Source organism: Heterodontus francisci, chromosome 11, assembly GCF_036365525.1.
Source record: "Heterodontus francisci isolate sHetFra1 chromosome 11, sHetFra1.hap1, whole genome shotgun sequence".
Taxonomy (NCBI): Eukaryota; Metazoa; Chordata; class Chondrichthyes; order Heterodontiformes; family Heterodontidae; genus Heterodontus; species Heterodontus francisci.
The window spans coordinates 89,928,770-89,939,924 of NC_090381.1; the positions used below are offsets into that span (position 1 = coordinate 89,928,770).

Here is an 11,155-nt window from a genome sequence, read left to right on the forward strand (position 1 = left end):
TCACTCAGCCTGTCCAAATCTCCTTGAAGCCACTTCGCATCTTCCTCACAACACACATTCCCACCTAGTTTTGTGTCATCCGCAAACTTGGAAATATTACATTTGGTCTCCACTTCCAAATCGTTGATATATATTGTGAACAGCTGGGGCCCAAGTACAGATCCTTGCGGTACCCCACTAGTCACAGCCTGCCAACGCGAGAATGACCCGTTTATTCCTACTGTCTGTTTTCTGCCTGTTAACCAATCCTTAATCCATGCCAGTATATTACCTCCTATCCCTTGTGCTTTAATTTTGCTAACCAACCTCCTGTGGGGGACTTTATCAAAAGCCTTCTGAAAATCCAAGTATACTACTATTCAATAAAATCCAAGTATTCTATTAGTAGAATGAAGGGTATGTAGGTAGTTTGATCTGAAAGTAGGTTAAAGGGTCGGCACAACATCGTGGGCCGAAGGGCCTGTTCTGTGCTGTACTGTTCTATGTTCTATGTACTACGTCCATTGAATCTCTTTTATCAATTCTGTCAGAATCATCCTCAAAAAACTCGAACAGGTTCATCAAACATGATTTCCCATTCATAAATCCATGCTGACTATGCCCAATCAGATCATTATTATCCATTTATCACACCCTTTTGAATAGATTCTAGCATTTTCCCTGCTACTAATATAAGGTTAACAGGGCTGTAGTTCCCTTTTTTCTCTCTCCCTCCCTTCTTAAATAGTGGTGTGACATCTACCTTCCAATCTGTAGGAACCGTTCCAGATTCTATAGAATTTTGGAAGATGATCACCAATGCATCCGCCATAGCTACCTGTTTTAACACTCTGGGATGTAGAATATCAGGTCACGGGAACTTAACCCTCAGCCCCATTAATTTCTCCAATACAACCTTCGTACTAATCCTAATTTCTTTCAATTCCTCATTCTCTCTAGTCCCTTGGATCTCTAATTCTGGGAGATCTCCATTGAATTTCTATTATACTGACAAGGTCTTTGCAGCCCTCTTCAGGATTGGTGGAAGTGCTTTTTTTTGTATATACAGCCACCTCCAGGTGTCAGTCTTGGCTCAATAATAGCTTCCAACTTTTGCTTCCAACTCAGATGATTGTGGGTTCAAGCCGAACTCCAGACATTTGAGTGCAGCATCTATCCTGCAACTTCAGCAGAACACTGAGGGAATGCTGCATTTTCAGTGGTGCCATCTTTCACATGAGATTTTAAACAAAGGCTCTGTCTGCCCTTTCTGGTGAACGTAAAAGATTCCATGGCACATTTTGAAGAACAACAGTGTCGTTTTCCCCAGCCAGGGTGTATAACTCACCCAACGTTACTGAAACAGATTGTTAGGTATTTCATCTCATTCGTGAGACCTTGTTTTATGCAATTTGGCTGCTGCATTTCCCCATATTACGACAATGTCTCCTTCATTGGGAAAGATCACGAGCTGGATTTTACCAGTCCTCTGGGTATGGGCTGGGAGGTGTGAGGAGTGGGAAAATGGTGAGGGAATGTCGTTATTGGAGTGTCTATCATTCTCCCATTGCCATGCCATTTTACCAACAGTGGGGAAGGTGGAGTACAGCCCTCCCTCCCAGAGGCTATTTGAGCCATTTAACTAGCCAATTAAAATCCACTTCCTGCTGCCACTGGCATTTTATTGGTAGCGGTTGTGCTCTGCTGTGGGGTGACTGCCTGGTGAATCCTGGCAGTTTCCTTGCAGCCTGTGTAAGGGAGGGGGGGCTCTCCTATTTGGGCATTCTGTGGCCCACAGAGGGGCCCCCTGGCAGCAATGGCCACTGCCGTGGGAACCTGTCCCCCCTGGTCTAACCAGCTGTTCCACGCCCCCCCCCCCCCACCACACCACTCTCCAGAGCCTGACTGGTCCCGGTGCCCCAGACTCCAATTACTTGGTTGGGAGGGTGGCCTGCTCCCATGGCATCTTTTGTTCCAAAACTTACGATGGCGCTGCTGAGAGTACTGACCTGCAGGCCCTCAAGATGACTGGCAGCTCCTGGGGGCAGGGCCCCATCCTTTAAAGGGACAAGAGTCCCGACAGTAACCAATTAGTTGCTGGACAGTCTGAAAGATGCGGCCAAGGCGGGGTTACCTCCGGCTTTCGTGCCCATCGTCAGGGCTCCAGCTGCATTGACAAAATTCCAGAATGGGTAGGCGCAAGGCATGCCTGATATTGGGCCACGTGAATCAGCATTAAATTTTCAGGTACGCTCTGGGAAGGGTGGCAAACCATTCATAAATGGAGGGGGGCAAGTTACTGGTATGGAAAGGGATGATTTGGAGTGGGGTAAGTGATGGGGAGGGAGGAGAGCAATCGGGAGTGTGGGGGTGGGGGGTTGGGGCATGTTTGGGAGGGGCGGAATGGGAGCCGGCACAATCTTCAGCCAGTAAATATTTTTTAACAAACTAGTGGCCACAGTGGTACCTTTAAGAACTGCTGGTTTTGGATGCATGTACACCATATTTTCCTGAATGCAGTCAATAGTTGTGGGCCCTGAATACCTCTTTTTCTGCATTTACCTCCAGCGTGGGATGTGCATGTGCACAAAACCCCCGCCCCCAGATTGGATCTTTTGGGGTCTGTTTTATGCCTGTAAAACAGGAGTGGTGTCAACCAATTTCTAGACCAACATGTGTGAAAGCAAAAAAAACGAATGCTAATTAAAACCATCAAGGCTTATGTGATTCAATGTTTTCCTTACAAGAATTGGGAGGCAAAAATAAGCAAAGGTATAGGTTCAAAGTCAGCTTATTGGGAGATATAAAAATGTCACTCCTGACCTGAAGGAGTGTAAGACTCTTAGATAAAAAAGAAAATGGATAAGTTAGGGCATTGAAAGGACCATCTGGAATGTATGGATTCTGTTGCTTTGTTAACCTGAGGCCATCAAAGGTACTCATAAGGCTGTTTGCAGTGATTGATTCTTAATAGGATGAACTCCTCTAAGGCATGTGTTACTCTGATTGTTTCATGAAAAAAGCTGAGGAGGTTTCTTTAAGAATCAGGATACATACCATGGTGTTTTGAGACTAAAAATTCAAAGTTTTAGTAAGTGTAGAAGTTTTTAGGTAGCTTTAGGTTTTGGTACTACAGGAGTTCTCTGTCTATTGTAGGTAAAACGGTGTCTCCATAAAAGGCAGATAGTACATCTCTGGGCACATCAGCCATCATACTCTGAAATGATGAGTGAGTGTGTGTGGGTGAGAGAGAGAGAGATTACAAAAAGTTAAAAATTGACAGCTATGTCAGCCTGATTGAAGCAGATATAAGTGTGTCACTTAGAAATACACTTCTTGTTTCAATTGTATAGAACCTTGGTTAGACCGCACCTGGAGTACTGTGTGCAGTTTTGGTCCCCATACCTTAGGAAGGGTATTATTGCCATAGAGGGAGTGCAACAAAGGTTCACCAGACTTTGCTCCCGGGATGGTGGGACTGTCCTATGAAGAGAGATTGGGGAAACTGGGCCTGTATTCTCTAGAGTTTCAAAGAATGAGAGGTGATCTCATTGAAACCTACAAAATACTTAAAGGTATAGACAGGGTAGATGCAGGTAAGATGTTTCCCCTGGTTGGGGAGTCTGGAACCAGGGGACACAATTTCAAAATAAGGGGGAAGCCACTTAGGACTGAGATGAGGAGAAATTTCTTTACTCAGACGGTTGTGAATTTTTGGAATTCTCTGCCTCAGAAGGCTGTGGAAGCTCAGTCATTGAGTATGTTTAAAGCAGAGATTGACAGATTTCTAAATACAAATGACATAAATGGATATGGGGATAGTGTGGGGAAAAAGGCATTGAAGTGGATGATTAGCCATGATCTTATTAAATGGCGGGGGCAGTCTCCATGGGCTGAATGGCTTACTCCTGCTCCTACGTTCCTATGTTCCCAAGATTGAGGGCAGTGAAATATAAGCTAAAAGTAGCTATCAATGCAGAATGTGAATTAGCCCAGCAGCAGAGAATCCAGGAGGAATGGATACAGATCTCTAAAGACAGGTTCATCACTCTGACATCTCAGGAGGCTAACACCATCATCCCAGAAGATCAGCTCCACTATGCCAACCTTTAAGGATAAGGTTTTATAAATTCTAGAAAGACTTCCAACTATGAGTGGGTAGATTTTAATGTATTTTATCAAGCAGTATTATAACAAATAAATTCCAATTATTGTTCCTTTTGTTCATGCTAATGTTGATTAAAAGGAAAGTTTTCATGTTTTTACAACATACTAGCAATTACCCCTTTATTTGTGACAAAAAACACCCAACAACATACTTGGTCAAATTTATGAACTGTCCTGTGTCTCCAGAAATGCTACATTACAACAGAATTAAAGATAATGATTCAATGTGCACATTCTGGATTACCTGAATGCTATTTAGAAAATGTATGTTGTGTTTTAACTAACTTTCTGTCTTTATTTCAGGCATTTGCTCGTATAACCAACAATCTGAATGCACTAAAGTCTGCGTCCAGCATGCAGGTCATCAACAACATGAGGACTTTATCAAAGCAGCTTGTGGCCAAGGGAGGAGTAGTGGCAAACCATCCACTTGGATTCTAAGCAAATTTAGCCTTTTGCCAATTTTTTTAAGCAATTGCATTTTTCATGCACTTTACAATAAATGCATGTTGAGCCCTCTTGAACAAGAACAAGAACATTTTGTAAACATCAGTTAAATACTTTTTTTTTTTGCAAATTTAGCCTCTAAAGCCTGTCCTGAATTTAAATATCTACGGAATCTATGTTTTTCCACTTTCTTCAGCAACACGCAGTTGCCCTTTCCTGAGATTCCACTTCATTTCAAGATCTGGAATGTAGGGAAGAGCAGCCTGCTGATGAATCAGTCACTGATTTTGTGCTGCTGGACAGTCATGAAGCCAAGTGATGATGATTGAGGTTACTTATTAAAGACTTCTGTATGTTTGGGATCTGAAAAATTGTGACAATGCTAGTTCACTTTTAAGAGTTTCTACAAATTTGAACCTTGAACATTTGTCCACAATATGCTTTGATGTCAGAGCATTGGGGTGACCTATGGTCAAAGTCATAAAAGCAAAATACTGCGGATGCTGGAAATCTGAAATAAAAATAAGAAATGCTGGAACCACTCAGCAGGTCTGGCAGCATCTGTGGAAAGAGAAGCAGAGTTAACGTTTCGGGTCAGCGACCCTTCTTCGGAACTGACAAATATTTAAAACGTCACAGGTTATAAGCAAGTGAGGTGGGGGTGGGGCAAGAGATAACAAAGGAGAAGGTGCAGATTGGACAAGGCCACATAGCTGACCAAAAGGTCATGGAGCAAAGGCAAACAATATGTTAATAGTGTGTTGAAAGACAAAACATTAGTACAGATAAGGTGTCAACGGACTGAATATTGAACAGCAGCAAGTGCAGACATGAAAAAAAACAGTGGGTAAGCAAACTGAACAAACTAAGATGAAATGAAATAAATGGAAAAAAAGGGTTGTAAAAAATGTAAAAAAGAAGAAAAAAGAAAAAACAACTAAAAATGAAGGTAAAATGGGGGGCTGTCATGCTCTGAAATTATTGAACTCAATGTTCAGTCCAGTAGGCTGTAGTGTGCCGAATCGGTAGATGAGATGCTGTTCCTCGAGCTTGCGTTGATGTTTACTGGAACACTGCAGCAATCCCAGGACAGAGATGTGAGCATGAGAGCAGGGGGGAGTGTTGAAATGGCAAGCAACCAGAAGCTCAGGGTCCTGCTTGCGGACCGAGCGGAGGTGTTCCGCAAAACGGTCACCCAGTCTGCGCTTGGTCTCCCCAATGTAGAGGAGACCACATTGTGAGCAGCGAATTCAGTATACTACATTGAAAGAAGTACAAGTAAATCGCTGCTTCACCTGAAAGGAGTGTTTGGGGCCTGGGATAGTGAGGAGAGAGGAGGTAAATGGGCAGGTATTACACCTCCTGCGATTGCAGAGGAAGGTGCCATGGGATGGGGACGAGGTGGTGGGGGTAATGGAGGAGTGGACCAGGGTGTCGCGGAGGGAACGATCCCTTCGGAATGCTGACAGGGGAAGGGAGGGGAAGATGCATTTGGTAGTGGCATCACGCTGGAGGTGGCGGAAATGGCGGAGGATGATCCTTTGGATATGGAGGCTGATGGGATGGAAAGTGAGGACAAGGGGAACCCTGTCACGGTTCTGGGAGGGAGGGGAAGGGTTGAGGGCAGAGGTACGGGAAATGGGCTGGACACGGTTGAGGGCCCTGTCAACCACAGTGGGGGGAATCCTCGGTTGATGAAAAAGGTCATACCAGAAGCACCGTCATGGAAGGTAGCATCATCAGAGCAGATGCGTCGAAGACGGAGAAACTGGGAGAATGGAATGGAGTCCTTACAGGAGGTAGGGTGTGAAGAAGTGTAGTCGAGGTAGCTGTGGGAGTCGATGGGCTTATAATGGATATTAGTAGACAACCTATCCCCAGAGGTGGAGACAGAGAAGTCGAGGAAGGGAAGAGAAGTGTCAGAGATGGACCATGTAAAGGTGAGAGAAGGATGGAAATTGGAAGCAAATTTGATAAAGTTTTCCAGTTCGGGGTGGGAGCAGGAAACGACACCGATACAGTCATCAATGTACCGGAAAAAGAGTTGGGGGAGGGGGCCTGAGTAGGACTCGTCAAAGTCAAATGGTCACGTTAAATTCAAAATATTGGCAAATTTAAATATCAATATTAGTAACATTCTGGGTTTTGATTAGCGTGCAAACTGTGTGAAACTTACTTTTACAGCTTTTGGTGTCATCCAAGCCTCTTGAGTATATTACACAGCCATCTGTTATTCTTTATACTATCGAGCATTAACAGGCTGTTAAAGCAACAATAAGCATGTTTTGACAAGTACAGCAGCCTTGTGATCAGGCGGTTCACAAATACATTTAATGAGGCCCAAGGGAACAAATTTAACATGGTAATGGTGTTCTAAAAGGAATATTCAACTCACTGAATTACTTTTACCGAATATGTGAAGAACTTCTGCATACAAAGTTTATGGCATGGACTGATGTTTCATATAGTAAAACAAATATATAAATCTTTCTGGGAGGGAGGAGGAGGGTCTGTTCTGACTAAGTATTGGCCTTGGCTCAATGATTGCACTCTCGCCTCTGAGTCAAGTTCAAGTCTATTCCAGAATCTTGAGCATGTAAACAGTGTTGTACTGAGGGAGTGCTGCATTGTTGAGGGTGGTGTCTTTTGGATGAAATATTAAATCGAGATCCTGTCTGCCCTCTCAAGTGGTTAGAAAAGATCCCATGCTACTATTTGGAGAAGAGTAGGGGAGCTCTCCCGGTGTTCTGGCCAACATTTATCCCTCAACTAACATCTAAATCAGATTATCTGGTCATTTATTTAATTGCCTTTTGTGAGATCTTGCTGTGCACATTTTGGTTGTCAGGGTTCTCTATATTGCAACAGTGGCAGCACTTGAAAGTACTTCAGTAGCTATGAACCACTTTGGAGCATTCTGAAGTTGTGAAAGGCACTACGATGAGATAAGTTTGTTCTTAATTAGGATCTGAGGAGCTTGAGTTTATTAGTTACATTTTCGAGATCAGCTTATAGAGAAATTTCTGATTTAAAAAATAATAAACATGAATTTTTATTTTAAAGGAAACACTATCCATTTATTTGATGGTGAGTCTCAGGACACAGATGGAAATGACATTGCGATGACTGCCTTAGTTGTTCTGTTTTGAAATGGGGCTTTTAATGGAAGAGCAACAGTAATTGGTACAGTGATGGAAAACCACTGTTGACTGGAAATATCAGTCTCCTGTGTAGCTTGATCTTACTGTTTGTCTGATCAGTGCTGTTTTTCTAATGCCTCTTTATATTAACACCTGCCTATGTTCGGGAAGAAAACATTGAATCAGAATCATGTGGTGAATCTCATTTCAGTTAGAGCTGTGTGTTTTATCAAAAGAAACATATTGTTGCAAAATTCCATGTCTGTAGAAAATATGCTAAAGAGTTGTGAATTGGGAATTCAGATTAACTACAGAAAGTTTGAATGAAAACCAGCTTTTTCAGTGTCTGATGCCTTTCATTCTGAATTGGGAAGGGGTGTTAACTTCCCCGGAAAGCTTTTCCCCTTCATTTATTCCCTCTGGATCCTTTTTATACTAGATATACTCTATAATATTCTATTAATTGAATCTTCTGGCAAGTAACTTGTTTTCGAATATGCCACTTTCATAATTTTCCCTATTAATAAGAGACAGCTAAATAATACTGGTTGTATCTGAGGTCATGTAATATCAGAAAGTATCACTGTGAGGGATGTGGTATATATATGGAGAGAGTGTGGAGTATATCAGATAATATTATTGGATTGCGTACATCGGATTAGTTGTAATGAATCAACTCTAAAATTTTTACCCTTGTTTTCAAATCCCTCCATGGCCTCACCCCTCTGTATCTCTGTCATCTCCTCTAGCTTCACAAACCTCAGGATATCTGTGCTCCTCTAATTCTGGCCTCCTGAGCATCCCAGATTTTAATCGCTCCACTACTGGTGGCTGCACCTTCAGCTGCCAATGCCATAGGCTCTTGAACTCCCTCTCTAAATTTCTCCGTCTCTTTATCTCTCTCTCCTTCTTTAAGAGGCTCCTTAAAACCTCTTTGACCAGGTTTTTGGCCATCTGCCATAGTATCTCCATAGGGGAGGTGGTGGTGTAGTGATATTGTCACTGGACTAGTAACCCAGAGACCCGGGGTATAGCTCTGGGGTCATGGGTTCAAATCCCACCACTGCAGAAGGTAGAATTTGAATTTAATTAATAAATCTGGAATTAAAAAGCTAGTCTAATGATGTCCATGAAACCATTGTCGATTGTTGTAAAAACCCATCTGATTCACTAATGTCCTTTAGGGAAAGAAGTCTGCTGTCCTTACCTGGTCTGGCCTACATGTGACTCTAGACTCTTACATGCCCTCTGAAATGGCCTAGCAAGCCATTCAGTTGTATCTAACCACTATGAAGTCAATAAAAAGGAATGAAACCAGACGGACCACCTGGCATCGACCTAGGCACCGGAAATGACAACGACAGACCCTGCAAAGCCCTCCTTACTAACATCTGGGGACTTGTGCCAAAGTTGGGAGAGCTATCCCACAGACTAGTCAAGCAACAGCCTGACATGGTCATACTCACGGATTCATACCTGACAGACAATGTCCCAGACGCTGCCAACACCATCCCTGGGTATGTCCTGTCCCACTGGCAGGACAGACCCACCAGAGGTGGCGGGACAGTGGTATACAGTAGGGAGGGACCCATCGACTCTGGACCCCATGAAGTCTCATGGCATCAGATCAAAGGACAAGGAAACTTCCTGCTGATTACCACCTACCACCCTCCCTCAGCTGACGAGTCAGAACTCCTCCATGTTGAACAGCACTTGGAGGAAGCACTGAGGGTGGCGAGGGCACAGAATATATTCCGGGTGGGGGACTTCAATGTCCATCACCAAGAGCGGCTCGATAGCACCACTACTGGCCGAGCTGGCCGGGTCCTAAAGGACATATCTGCTAGACTGGGTAAGCGGCAGGTGCTGAGGGGGAAACATACTTGATCTCGTCCTCACCAATCTGCCTGCCGCAGATGCATCTGCCCATGACAGTATTGGTAGGAGTGACCAGGGCACAGACATTGTGGAGACGAAGTCCCGCCTTCACATTGAGGCTGCCCTCCATCGTGTTGTGTGGCACTACCACCGTGCTAAATGGGATAGATTTCAAACAGATCTAGCAATGCAAAACTGGGCATCCATGAGGTGCTGTGGGCCATCAGCAACAGCAGAATTGTACTCAACCACAATCTGTAACCTCATGGCCCGGCATGTCCCTCACTCTACCATTACCATCAAGCCAGACGACCAACCCCGGTTCAATGAAGAATGCAGGAGGGCATTCCAGGTGCAGCACCAGGCATACCTCAAAATGACATGTCAACCTGGTGAAGCTACAGTACAGGACTATCTGCGTGCCAAACTGTGTACACAGTATGCGATAGGCAGAGCTAAGCGATCCCATAACCAACAGATCAGATCTAAGTTCTGCAGTCCTGCCACATCCAGCTGTGAATGGTGGTGGACAATTAAACAACTAACTGGAGGAGGTGGCTGCACAAATATCCCCATCCTCAATGATGGGGTAGCCCAGCACATCAGTGCGAAAGATAAGGCTGAAGCATTTGCAACAGTCTTCAGCCAGAAGCGCCAAGTTGATGATCCATCTCGGCCTCCTCCTGAAGTCCCCAGCATCACAGATGCCAGACTTCAGCCAATTCGATTCACTCTGCGTGATATCAAGAAACGACTAAAGGCACTGGATACTGCAAAGACTATGGGCCCTGATAATATTCCGGCAATGGTACTGAAGACCTGTGTTCCAAAACTTGCCATGCACCTAGCCAAGCTGTTCCAGTACAGCTACAACACTAGCATCTACCCTGCAATGTGGAAAATTGCCCAGGTATGTCCTGTACACAAAAAGCAGGACAAGTCCAACCCGGCTAATTACCGTTCTGTCAGCCTACTCTCAATCATCAGTAATCAGTACTGTGTTGGAAGGTGTCATCGACAGTGCTATCAAGCGGCACTTGCTTAGCAATAACCTGCTCAGTGATGCTCAGTTTGGGTTCCGCCAGGGCCATTCAGCTCCTGACCTCATTACAGCCTTGGTTCAAACATGGACAAAAGTGCTGAACTCAAGAGGTAAGGTGAGAGTGACTGCCCTTGACATCAAGGCAGCATTTGACTGAGTATGGCATCAAGGAGCCCTAGCAAAACTAAGGTCAATGGGAATCAGGGGGAAAACTCTCTGCTGGTAGGAGTCATACCTAGCACAAAGGAAGATGGTTGTGGTTGTTGGAGGTCAATCATCTCAGCTCCAGGACATCACTGCAGGAGTTCTTCAGGGTAGTGTCCTAGGTCCAACCATCTTCAGCTGCTTCATCAATGACCTTCCTTCATCATAAGGTCAGAAGTGGGGATATTCGCTGATGATTGCACAATGTTCAGCACCATTCGCAACTCCTCAAATACTGAAGCAGTCCGTGTAGAAATGCAGCTAGACTTGGACAATATCCAGGCTTGGCTAATAAGTG

At 44.2% G+C, this 11,155-nt stretch overlaps 1 protein-coding gene across 10 annotated transcripts in view; it reads left to right on the forward strand.

Moving 5' to 3' along the window:
- The window catches only part of LOC137375375 (very long-chain specific acyl-CoA dehydrogenase, mitochondrial-like), a 106,906-nt gene extending 100,983 nt beyond the window's left edge, over positions 1 to 5,923 (forward strand). For 8 of the 10 annotated variants that reach the window (XM_068042468.1, XM_068042470.1, XM_068042464.1 and 5 more), the window contains one exon: positions 4,450 to 4,685. In XM_068042468.1, coding sequence (XP_067898569.1) covers positions 4,450 to 4,587 — 138 coding nt within the window. In that variant the 3' untranslated portion in view covers positions 4,588 to 4,685. Of the gene's footprint in view, positions 1 to 4,449 lie in introns of all 10 variants that reach the window. The other 2 variants (XM_068042466.1, XM_068042472.1) reach the window with 2 other exon arrangements.
- The last annotated feature ends 5,232 nt before the right edge of the window (positions 5,924 to 11,155 follow it).